Genomic DNA, 13,234 nt, shown 5'->3' with positions numbered 1-13,234 from the left:
TTTCTCTTTCATTGTGCTTTCTTTGACCAGTATGCACATCTGTTTGCAGAAATAACACTCTATAAATGATGCTCGCAAGGCAAAATAAATATTCATTTCTTATTTTAAGCAGCATCTGTCATCTACAGCAGCTTGCATATATGACAGCCTTCCTTTTCAGTTGCAGTGAACACAGCCATCTGTGATCCCTCTCTAATTTGAGTGACAATGTCAAGACACATTTTGCATCTCACTTCAGTTGGTTGACAAAATCTGGCACAACCACCATGAGGGAGCTGCAAAACAATTATGGAAACTTTTGTACTCTTCTGTGCATCACACATTTTTGTTACATTGGGGTAAATTTATTTAAATTTAGGGTGCATAAGAGACATATGGTGTTCCCATAAATATCCTAAGTCAGGTCAAAGGTACAGGCGCACAAATATGAAAGTTGGGTAACAACGACAAAATCATTATGAAAAGGCAAAGTTAGTAAAATAATAAAAAAAATGTCCATGTCCTTAGAAAGTTTACACTTGCAGATATTTTTTGCCTCAGAAGATACCACCATCTGTTCTGCACTAAGTTTGCTCATCTACCCAAAAGTCAAACTCAACAGTTTTCAAATTTAAACAGCTTTTAACAACTTAATACACTTTTATTTTCTTTAATGAAACATTTTAATTTTATTTGCAATGCTCTCTTCTGATGACAGTGGAGAAAAAAATGGAAATTTCACTAAACTATTGTTTGACTGCTTTGAGTAAATGTTTATTTAGAGCATTTAAAATGCAAAAATTGACGAATCAGCTAAAACAAGAGCAGCTGTAAGTAAAAGAAACCTGAATGGCTGTTAGACCTTTGACAGTTCTGCAGGTTTTTCCAGGTTGTCCGTGCACCATGAGTAAAACTGGATTCTGTAACTTAATTCTAACTGAAAATGACGTCAAAGCTGGTTTTTAGTTGACTGCAGAGATCAACACCAATACTACACCACCTCTTCTTTAATACATTTAAATGGCACTACTCTCTGCACCTTGATTTAGAAATATACTGTTCATACAGTTGCTGGTATCAATACCAGCCTCCACTAGAGATGTCTCAACTATTTCTGTATCACCCATACTTTCCCCACCTCCATGGGAACTATACATGGTTCCCTTACACCAAGTGGATGAGACAGCTGCAACAGGGTTACACCAGTACTAAAACCTGTTATGATTCACAGTTTTACACCAGCACATTAGAAGCAAGGCTTTGGAAAACAGACAGAAAGTTACCAAGTACAAAAAAAAAAAAAAAAATGTTAATGCATCACACAAACTGTCAAATCAAATCACTCACAGTTTTAAATGCATGATTGGTCCTGCTTTAACTCATTCCATGATCTTTCTAACATAAACATATTAGGTAGCTGTTAAATGTAGGCTCTCCAGATACACTGACTTAGTTCTCATACTAATCACTCTTAGTTTGCGTAGTGTCATGTTCCTGCTCTTCAGTTTCACGCTGAGGACTTGGTGTGTGTCTATTGTAGGTGTGTGTTTACATCTGTGGCTTTTACTCTCATGTGTTTGGCCCAGTGGTCCCATAGCTGGCTGCCTCTCTCTCTCTGTGGCTTTTTCATTGTCTGATGACATGACTATGTCTCTCGTCCCGCAGTTTGGCTCGTCCTTCGCTACCTTCCGCCCCGCTCTTTCTCACTCTGGCTCCACCAGGCCTCTCTCTGTCATTCTTCCTGTACCTGCGTCCCCACCCTATAAACGCCCCTCTGGATCCAGCTCCTCCTCTCCCACATCAAAGGTTCCTATGTGGAAGGTTTGTTCTCCATTGGCTTCCATTTCTTCAGTTGCACTTTTTCTTCTGTTTCTGTTTAATAAGTTTCAGTTAATGCATAGGGTTTATTTTCTTTTAATTTTCATCACCTGATTAACTCATTCATCACCACATTGCTCTGCTTCCCTAAAATATTCATCCCACTTGCTGTGTGTGCATGCATTTTTTTAATTTTTATTATTATTTTTGGCTTCCCCTGTTTGACTGGTTTTGCGATCTGCCAACTGGTGATTGGCCAAAACTGTGCAGGGTCGAAGTCATCATCATGATCACATTCAAACGCTCTAAAAGGCCCCAGCCTACACACACTGACTTACACACACTTTTCCACCCAGAAAGGCCCCCTCTCTCTGCACTCAGATGAAGGGCATCAAACTGCTGGATAGTGGACAAGTCTCATGCTAATCCTACCCGCTTCTTCCTGTTTATTAATTCCGCTCACCTCCTCAGGATTGGTCTAAAGCAGGTCAGTATGAGCAGCCTGTCGCTGCAGCGGCAGTCCAAAGGAGAAAGGAACCTCTTGACAGGCTGAGGGAGGGCGAAGCGTCGCCAGGCTCCCAAGGCTATGCTGGGCCATCACACCTTGATGATGGCCAGAGAAACAGGATGACACCGGCTACTATCGCTGCCAAGGTATTGTTAGACTGACAAGCAGGCTGAGAACAGCAAATCTCTGACAGTTAAAAATACTATAAAAAAAATAAATAAGTAACTTTAATAAATAACCCATTCTTGGATTAAATCAACCCACAAATGGTGTGCGTATATTTTGCCACTGGAGTTGTGACAAAATCCAAACTTTAACCCTTTGATGCACAACATGTATCAAAAGTGACCCATATACAATGGAAAATGGGTATCTCTTGACCCATGTTTTGCATCAGAGGGTTAAGGAATTCAGTGTTGGTTTCAGACACAGACAGCAATTTACTTGAACATTTCAGCATGTTTCTCCTTGTCTCCAGCATAATCCCACTTTGTGTTTAAAAAAAATACACTGCCTGTCCAAAAAAAACTGCACACTCTAATATTTCGTTGGACCACCTTTAGCTCTAAGAATGACACATATTCGCTGTGGCATCATTTTGATAAGCTTCTGCAATGTCACAGCTTTTATTTCTGTCCAGAGTTGTATTAATTTTCTACCAAGATCTTATATCGATGATGGGAGAGTCAGATCCCTGTGCAAAGTCTTCTCCAGCACATCCCAAAGATTCTCAGTGGGGCTGAGGTCTGGACTCTGTGGAGGCCAATCCATGTGTGAAAATAATGTCTTATGCTCCCTGAACCACTCATTCACATTGTGAGCCCCATGAATCCTGGCATTGTCATCTTGGAACATGTCGATGCCATCAGGGAAGAAAAACTTCATTGATGGAAAGACCTGGTACTTTTTAGTGTACTTAGGTAGTCAGCTGACCTCATTCTTTGAGCGCATAACGTTGCTGAACCTGGACCTGACTTACTGTAACAACCCCAGATCATAACCCGAACCCCCACAGGCTTGTACACTAGGCACTAGCCATGGTGAGTGCATCACTTCATCTGCCTCTCTTCTTACCCTGATGCACCCATCACTTTGGAACAGAGTAAATCTGGACTCATCAGACCACATGACCGACTACATTTGTTCCTTGAAGATAATGATTCATCACTATCCTTCCAAGTTTTAATTATGCATTGGTTCTTAACCCAATTATAGTAGTTTTTGCAATCTATTTAGTTGTTTTCTCTTTGCTTGATGCAGGCCAATAATTTGAGCCTTCATACAGATTAACATCCTTTCTATGACCACAGGATTTGTCTTCTGACATGGTTGTTTAAGAAATGTGAAGCTACTCACTGAATCAGCTAGGGTTAAATAAGTTGTTGCCTGCTGAAACATATTCATCATCATCATCTAGGTGGCAACCTTTTTTGGACAGGCAGTGTATAATCATAAATATAATCAATAAATGTATCATCTTCAGGAAATAATCCCAAGTTTTCAAACAAACACTTGATCAAACATCATTCCAATGCAGCCTCCCCCTGTGTGTGTACAGCATGGAGAGGAGGTCTCCCCAGCAGCCAGTGACCTGGCCATGGTCCTGACCAGGGGACTGAGCATGGAGCAGCAGAAAAGCAGCAGAGACTCCCTGCAGTACTCCAGTGGATATAGCACAGAGACCACAACCCCGTCCTGCTCTGAGGACACAATTCCTTCACAAGGTGAAATTCCAATCTGCTATACTCTTCACAGCAGTTTTTAATCTTGTTCACCCCATGATACACATATTTGTTACATGTAACCTGGTCACATTCATCAACTTACTTTTGACATCTCAAGAAAAGCAATCTATTAAGGGAAGGCATTAGGATTTTTTGAATTGATGTTTACAGTCTCTGCATAGACTTATGTTTTATTGCCATCACTTCCACTAGCACTGCTGTCCTTAATGTGTAGTGTTACCCAGATCAAATAATACAGATTATCCATTTATTTAACCAGGCAGCAGTGATAGTTTATGACAGATGTATTTTGACAGTTTTCTTGACAGCAGCTGGAGGACGACAATATAAAGATAAAACTGAAAAATATTAATGTGTTGCTGTATAAGGATGCTGCCTCTCAACTAATGGTTTGTTCTACCCCAAATAATTTAACTATTCGTGTATTAATCCATTATAGTTGTCACTATATTTATTCATTTATTTTCTTACCTGCTTATCTGTTTTTGTAACCTCTTTATTCTCACATTAGGTTCAGATTATGACTGCTACTCAGTGAATGGTGATGCTGAAGGTCCAGATGGACAGACAGAGTTTGACAAGTCCTCCACAATTCCTCGCCACTCTAACATCGCCCAGAACTACAGGCGTATGATCCAGACCAAGAGGCCAGCCAGCACAGCCGGACTGCCCAGTGGGGTTCTTGGTCCAGGGGCTCATGGGATACCAGGACAACCTGGCGGATCTGGTGGGGGTGGATCAGGGACACCAGGCACTGCCACCATCCGCCGGACGCCATCTACAAAACCAGGAGTAAGACGCACATTGTCCAATGCAGGGCCCATCCCCATCCGACCACCCATTGTGCCTGTGAAGACACCCACTGTTCCTGGAGACTCCCACTCTCCTGGGTATGCAGGTGGAGGACATGGAGGGGGTGTGCCTGTCCGCGTGGGCAGCGAGGAATGCGTGTTCTTTGCTGGAGTTGAGGATGCACAGGGAGCGCTTGATTTTGTGAAGGCATCACCAAAGCGCCTCAGTCTGCCTAACACCGCCTGGGGATCGGGGGCTGCATTGGAGGTCTATGCCCAGCAGCACGGGGGCCTTGCAATGGGAACAGGCCCAGGAGCCGGATCAGAAGAGGATCAGATGATCGCGGCCAATCGGCACAGTCTAGTGGAGAAAATAGGCGAGTTAGTAGCCAGTGCACACGCCCTGGGAGAGGGGCAATTTCCTTTCCCTGCCCTCCCAGATGACCCAGCCCCGCCACCGACTGGCCCCACTGAGTCTCAGACAGGGACAGAGGGGGCAGAGGGGTCTGGTGACATGCTGACCACCATCAGGAGAGGAGTCCGCCTCCGCAAAACTGTCTCAAATGACCGTTCAGCTCCACGCATATTGTGAATGGGGGAAAAGCAGAAAGAGGATGATGCTTGTCAACCAATAGGGAGTCAGGTGTTGGTGTGGTGCAACCCAACCACCTAGTACATACACAAAAACTTAACCATGTAGGGAAAGCTATAACATAACAGAAGATGAATGAAAACAAAAACATACACAAAAAAGATGTTTAAAGACACCATTAGAGTAAATGATATATAATATAATGATAATAATAACATTAATAATGTTAACCCATGCTGACAATAAAAAGTTAAATACTGAATATTGAGAGGCTCCTAGCAGGCCACTATAACTAGTGTGTGTTGGACGCATGTTTGTCTTCTATACACCCTCACCCAGGGATGGAAAGACTTGTGGGAAAAACAGATAATATAAAAAAAGAGGCAAAGAAAGAGAGAAACACTGGGTTCTGTTCTGTTTGCCAACTTACACCCTTCCCTATCCTCTTCTCCAACTCACTCGACTGTCTGATCCCAGATGAAAGACTGATGACCGAAGGAGGGGCTGGTGGGGGCAAGAGAGAGAGGGGGGCCAGAATGCCATGTGACCAGCTGGATTTGAACCCAGGCTGTCTCAGCAGCAACACACTGTACTTATTAGCCCACTGAACTGAAGCTTTGGTATTAGCACGGGGAGCTAACAAGCCAGAGGGCATCTCTGGTTCATCCTCATGTAAAAGAGTCTTGAAAAAAAAGTACTGTTGGCATTGAGCCGTGCTAGTGTCTCCTTCCCCTCTCTCTCTCTCTCTCTCTCTCTGCATAGCGTGTGCGTGCATTCATGTGTATGCATGTGGGCAAATGTAAAATGTGAGCGTGTGGGTACATGTGATGGATTGTGTGTATGTGTGCGAGGGGGGTGGGTAGAGCTCTGCTGCAGGACAGCTGGTTACCCAATGAGGGCAGGGCTTTTCTGCTGTGTGTTGTGTGTGTATTTTCTTGTTTATATTGTGACGTCATTTACCTTGTTACCACTGTACGAGAAGTTACGAGACGTAATCCAGGCGTATAGATATATTCATATATATTTTCTAGAACCAGAGAGAAAATGTAAAATCAGAAATGGAGCAATAAATGTGTTTTATTTTCTTGTTTCGAAGGAGCGGATTGATGGAGGATTATAGGTTCTCCCTTGTTTCATTCAGGCAATCATCAGGAATGCTAAATTACACATTGACTGTGAATTCATGCCTAGCCGGTTTCGGCGTGTGTCTCTCTCTGTCCCTGTCTCTTTCTGGTGAATGGATTACAAAAATTTAAAAAATAAAAAGGAAAACTGTAAGCACTTTGATAGGGGATAGAGTATGTACAATAGCCAGTAGATGTTGCTGTAGTCATACTGTATGATAAGGAGAGTGAAAGTGAGAGAGATGGCTGCCTAAGACTGTGTCCTGCGGAAATGATTTCATTTGTGAAAGAGGAAGACGCTGGGGAGGGACTAAGAGGAAGTGATAAAGGCTGTTTGAACTGTAGTAAAGGGTCAAATGAGAGGTGGAATTTGAAAGTAGAGCAAAATATTTATCTGAAAATGAGTTGGGTGTCAGGGCTTACAAGCCGTGGCCTGCTGTGGATTGTGAATAGTGCTAAAGCTTTTTATGATGTGTTTGCACTGAAGGACTGAACACATAATGAAAAATACCCCATACCAATGGATCAGACTACTTTTTGATACATGCTTCAAAGAGTGGCTCATTCGAATGACAAATGAAATACATTTTTCACCAGTCATGCAAATACTTAGTTTTATTTGCCCAACTTAAAATATCTGCCTCTGAGAGTTTTGCCTCAACGTCAGGACAATGGAGGAAAATGTAATAGACCTTCAAAAACTGCTGAGCACATTCTATGGGTAGCAGAGAGTAATAGGAACGCTGTTAAAGCCAAGACACATTACTGGTAGATTCCAGAATTTCATTTTTCAATACTGTGATTGCAACAAATGGAATTCTGTTCAGCTCTACTGCATTGGGCTGGAGGCAGAAATGTCATAACCTACAAAAAATATTACCAAAACTTCTAAAATAGCTAGATCTCTAGAGGTACAACAAGTTATAAAATCTGTTCAGTTGTTATTTGGTCTTATGATCATTACATTTGAGTGGCATTTATGTGCTTTTCAACAGTGACTGCTGTGGGACAATATTTTCCAATGCCCCAAATTCTGTATATTACTCTGTAATCTTCATGTTCATTTGCAAAGAGAAGCAGACCAGCCTATCTAAAAATATAGTCTTACCTATAAATACTGTACAGTTTTGCATTACAGGCAAGCAAATTGGAGCTGAACCATCGTCATTTGTCCCATATTAACTCTTGTTACACATATTAGTTTTCATCACCATAATAAAACAGCACAGACAGAAAACAAATACAACACATGGAGAGAACAGTGTTGGGCAGAAGCACATTGCTTAGTAATACTTTGCTTTTTCAGTTAAGAATAAGGGATTACAGTTTCAGCGTTTGCATTACGGTTACTGATCAACAATTTGGAAGTCAACATGTTTGCAGTCTTAGCAGAGGTTGGATGGAGGCTTGACATCAATGTCCTGTCTACAAGTTAGAGGACAGACAATAGTGGGATGAATTAACTTGTTGCAGAGTGGATAGTCTGCACTTTATGGTATCTCCAAAGTTGTCTTACTTCCTTTTCTTAGCTCCCAGCTAGCTTCTGGAAGCTTTGCCTTTATCCAAGCCTTCAGTCTACAGATGTGAGGTGTTGCTGTGGAACCTTTGAAATTATTGAAAGGCACCTTTGAGCCAGATTACGTACAACAAAGACTGTAAGAAGTAATGTAACTACTGCTGAGTAATCTGTAATGAATAACTTACTGCAGAATCCAAGTCATTTGTCCAACACTGCTTACAAATGAGCTGTGTCACGTGAAAAATAAGACCAGCATTGGATTCAGTCACAGAAAATGAATGTATATACAGTGACCGGGTTCTTTTATTTTATAGTGTAAACACAACATTGCTCCCTAAACAATAAAATGTCACCAGACCACCCCAGCACAGTTCGGCTCAGTTCATTGCAAATAACCCAGTTCAGCGCAGGACACAGCACAGGCTTTATGAAAGGATTATTTATGAACACTAAGATGTGAGGAAAGGTGAGGCCGGTTTGATGTGCTCACTGATGACAATGCAAGAGAATTGGAATCAGACTTCAGAAGTTGGCAGAGAGAGAAAATGAGGTGTGGAATGAGCATTTCACTGCCTGTTCATACTATGTACTGTATGTGCTGTACTTGTAAAAGAGAATCAGGCGCACAGATTTGGTATAAAGGTTTGTTAGAAAATAATACATGGAATATTCAGTTTGTTTTTTTCCTTCTACAGTACTGTTTGAATATTTAGTCTTACTTTTAATTAATGTAAAAAGAACAAAAAATCCAGTTGTAACACAAACTACTAAGCTGTGTAACATATGGATATAGGATGTGTGAGCCAAGAGTGAGTGTGTCCTTGTTTGGCTGTTGATCTGTAGGCTAGTGAACTCTTCATCATGTCTGTACGCTCTTCAAGCAGTGACTTGAACATAGCCAGTGACATCAGCTCTCTTACATGCTCTTTTTGTCAACTTATTTATTTTTTTTGCCTTGAATAGAGCATTGTTTTAGACACATTTGTGGCTGTTTAAAGAGAACGTTAGGATGATTTAAGTTAAAGAGATAGAGAGGAGAATTTTTGCTTTTTATTTTTAACAATGTCACCCTCTGTGAGCACAATTTTTTTGTTGAACAGTGCTTCAGCAAGGGGCTGTATTATGTTTGTTTGTCTAGGGGGATACTACTGTATGTGTGTTGCTACATGCAGATGCTGTGTGCTGAATCTGACTGGATGAGAGGGTGGAAGAGAAGAGCAGTGGGCTTGAACTTCATTCCCCCCCCCAAAAAACATATTTTGGGTGAGAAAATGTTCACCTGAAGAGTTTGTCTAAGACCACCTGTCAAGGTCACACTGTTCAGAAATCTACATGCATATGCTGAATGTACTACAAGGTAAAGGTGGGCATCCAACTGTACATGTTTGATTTACTTGAACTGTTGCAACGTCAGAACTTTGTTCTTTTACAACTGAAGTTTCCTGTTTAAACTGTCAGAAAGCAATACTGGGGTAGTGTGCATGTATGTACATTCTAAACAATGTTCCATTGTGGGTATTTTAAAGGAAAATACCACTGTTTTGTCTGCTATTGGATGCTTGAGTTCTCCATCTAGAAGCTAGTCCACATTTCACAGCTCTGATGGTACCATTAGGAGTTTCAGAGCTCTGTATAGCTGGAGCTGATGCCACTAGTCTGAATGTGCATGTGCTGCATTTTATTGACTGAAGAGCAAATTAAAACAACTGAATTCACTGCCTGTTATTTACAGTAAGTGAACGATTGAATTAGGGTTTTTTAAAGCCCTGCAGAACAGACACTGCTGCTTAATTCCAGATGATGGATAACAGCTCAGAACTAGACAATGATTCTAAAGTTGTAGGCTTTTCACATTGGGTGACATCAAGTTAGTCTACACAGCCTTAACTGCACATGTCCTGTCATGCAAGAGGATGAACGGCTATCGGAAGAGTGTGACACTATTTTCTTTTAAAATACCCAGTTAACAGCACAAAAAAATCTAACCAATGTTATTTTTAACATGTTGAATTAACTGTGTACTGAACTAACTGTCTGAACAAGCTGAAATAACTACTCTGCTACAGTGTCAATATGTACCATTTTATGAGTGTATGTGTTTAAAAGTAGGCCTGCTGGCTTCTGTAGTAACGTACACAGGCACATAGGCAGATTTACATGCACATTCACATGGGATACACACAAAGCAACCCCTTCTTCCTCAACTGCAAAGTCCTAACTAAGGCTTGGAGTAGATAACACATTGTAGAAAGTGATGTTATGACAATAATTTTATAATTTGGTCGAATCAAAGAGTGAAAAACTGAGCTTTCAGTGACATTACTGTTTTCTTTTACTGTTAGATGTCTTGTTGCCAAACAAGGGTGGTGTGTGATCTAGACATTTGCATTAATACACAGATGGAACATAGCACATTTATTTCATTGAGCTATTTATCTAACTGATTATTATGAGCTTACACAGACTTTCAAATTTTAAAGGAATAGTTTGACATTTTGAGAAATACTCTTGTTCATGTTCTACCTGAGACTTAGATGAGGATTTTGATGTAACTCACAAATCTGTGCATTAAGTGTGAGGCCACAGCGAGCAGCTGGTTAGCTTAGCTTGGTATAAAACAGGTGTCAAAGGGAAATCTGACCTTTGTGCCTCTTAAGTTCAATGCCACCTTTCACCTCGTTTGCCTTTGTTGGATTTTGTGGAAATGAAAGTGTAAAATTACAACCGGTGGTGTAAGGGAGGGAGGTGGGGGTTAGGGTTAGCAGTGGCTGCAGCCAGAAATTAACAAGAATCTAAAGAAAAACGTTTTCCAAAACCTTGAGCTATTCCTTTAATTTTGACTTAATTATAACTGCAAAAGGACTGAAATGTGAACACTCAAAAGCACCATTGTGTGAACAGCTTGGAAGTACATGAAACCTGCCAGTTTAACAGCTATGTAATTTGCCTTTCAACACTCTGACCAACTGGCAAAATGAATATATATGTTGCCCTAATCCTCATGTTTTTTTGTTTTGTTTTGTTTTTTTACACCTCTGTATCCCTCTCTTTCTCTAATTTTCTGTTATCTCCTTCCTTCTTTGCTTTAATTGCCCCTCAGCCTCCATTCACTTCCACTGATCATACACCCAGGGGTACTGTGCAGCTGACAAAATAGAAAACAATGCTCGTCATGGTGGGAGTGCCATTGGCTGGTCTCTCTCTGTGCCTCGCAGCCCATCAAAGCTAATGAAAAATAATTCTGATGAAGTCTTTTTTTTCACCACAGTCATCAGTGAACACACACTTAGCTCTGGGTATGATTAGACTTCTCTTCATTCTCTTCCCTTCTTACTCTCTGTGTGTCAGTAAACTGCGTGTCAGTGTGCATGAGTGAAACAGTCCAAATGTGTATGTGGTAATGGCTAATGGACGGTATGACTTTGGGTCCTGGGTGGGTTGTTCAAAGCACTGGGACAGTTAGCTAGGGTAAACTTCTCCTCTGCGTACACAGTAGCTGATTTCAAGGGTAGCAGATGGATGCCTAATGCTTCATCTGAATGCTTGATGACATTTTAATTAATTTTGATCAGATTTTTAAGACATCTTTATGGCATCATCTCAAAGACTGCTTGCTTTACTTTGATGGTTTATCAGTGAACTGTCAAAAAAGCCTATAAAGGTGCAAGTATCAGTGGGCCTTTTTTTGCCTCTTCAACAAACCTGCTGATCTGTAGGTCTTAGAAAACTGTATGTAAATAATAAAGAAGCACTGGCATTTACATTAAAGTCTTTAATATATAGCAATGATTGATAATCACCTTAAAGTTTTGTGGTGATTCTGAAATGACGTGAGGTAGTGAGTCAAAATTCCAATTTGAAATCTTACGAGTCCAGGTTTGTTCATTTTGTCCTCAGAGAGATATTTCTGACTATCTGAAAATCTAATCTAAAAAAAATATCCCAGGGCTTAATGTGGTTACAGCCGCTGCCAATAACACACATTAGGCTCCCTGTAAAACCAGAACATGCAAGACTGTAACGGCAAAATCCTCTGCAAGGCTTTGTTTTGTTGCCCATGAATTTAACATTTCTTTTCAAGAGGAAAAAAATCTTACTTATTCTTTCACAAGTTACAAAGCTTCATTTGAAGTACATAACAAAAACAAGGTCAGAATGTCAAGGCTTTAGTTTTCAGCATAGGAAGTAATCAGTAATCAGCTACTCCGTAGTGGCTGCTTGATATATTCCCTCTGTAGCTTTTTAAATCAGTGTTGTAAAGACTGAAGAAGAAGCAGCAGTCAACATATTGCCATTTTATTGTTTCCAGCTGCAGCATGAAAGAATTAAAAGAAGGATATGAAAGGAGATCTGATTGCCTTTTGATGATGGATGAAACATTCAGTAATGAAGAATTTCATTTAGCCAGTAAACTTCTTGACTAGATACACATACTGAGATTTATAGGATGTTATATGGACATTTTGGAGAACCCTTGTGTTTGTGTGGTGGAAGTCTCCCCTATGAATTTGGTATATATATATATATATATATATATATATATATATGTATATATATATATATATATATATATATATATATATATATATATATATGTATATATATATATATATATATATATATATATATATATATATATATATATATATCACAAACTTTCAAAATGTCCTAAATAAGATTTTTGAATGTCGGCTTTTAAAAATAATCAAAATTAATCCAGGGAAAATTAAAGTGCTGGCCATTGAAGGACAGGTTGTTTTGTATTTATGATCAGACCAAAAGAAGAATCATGAATTTGCTGCTTATACAACCCACTCTTTTAGCCATCTGCCCAAGTTATATTGAATTATGTCCTTGTGTGTGTGTGTGTATTTGTGTGAGCATGTGTGCACAAAGACACGTGGTTAAGACCCCTACTGTTCCTCCTCCCTCCTCCCACACACAATCTGTCAATCCTTCCTGCTGTCTAATACTGAAGGAATCCACTACACATTCACAATACACACACACGTCCACACGCTCATCCAAAGCAAATATGACCAAGGTAGATTCTCAGAAGCCACATGAGAGTTCACTGATGTAACACATTGCAACTTCCTGTCATACAACCATGCTGAACAGAGTGGCCGAAGTGGCCTCCTGGTGCCACTGTCACTGA

The 13,234-nt window shown here is 40.3% G+C and overlaps 1 protein-coding gene across 3 annotated transcripts in view; it reads left to right on the top strand.

The window, feature by feature from the left end:
• Positions 1-6,711, top strand: part of mtss1lb (MTSS I-BAR domain containing 2b) — an 83,703-nt gene extending 76,992 nt beyond the window's left edge. For 2 of the 3 annotated variants that reach the window (XM_055009230.1, XM_055009232.1), the window contains 4 exons: positions 1,645-1,800; positions 2,269-2,451; positions 3,864-4,029; positions 4,562-6,711. In XM_055009230.1, coding sequence (XP_054865205.1) covers positions 1,645-1,800; positions 2,269-2,451; positions 3,864-4,029; positions 4,562-5,433 — 1,377 coding nt within the window. In that variant the 3' untranslated portion in view covers positions 5,434-6,711. The remainder of the gene's footprint in view (positions 1-1,644; positions 1,801-2,268; positions 2,452-3,863; positions 4,030-4,561) is intronic. The other variant, XM_055009234.1, reaches the window with a different exon arrangement.
• Positions 6,712-13,234: the final 6,523 nt, after the last annotated feature.

Source organism: Amphiprion ocellaris, chromosome 1 (genome assembly GCF_022539595.1).
Source record: "Amphiprion ocellaris isolate individual 3 ecotype Okinawa chromosome 1, ASM2253959v1, whole genome shotgun sequence".
In the NCBI taxonomy this organism is placed as follows: Eukaryota; Metazoa; Chordata; class Actinopteri; family Pomacentridae; genus Amphiprion; species Amphiprion ocellaris.
Note: the sequence above shows the minus strand (reverse complement) of the source record. Positions and strands in the feature narration are given on the sequence as shown.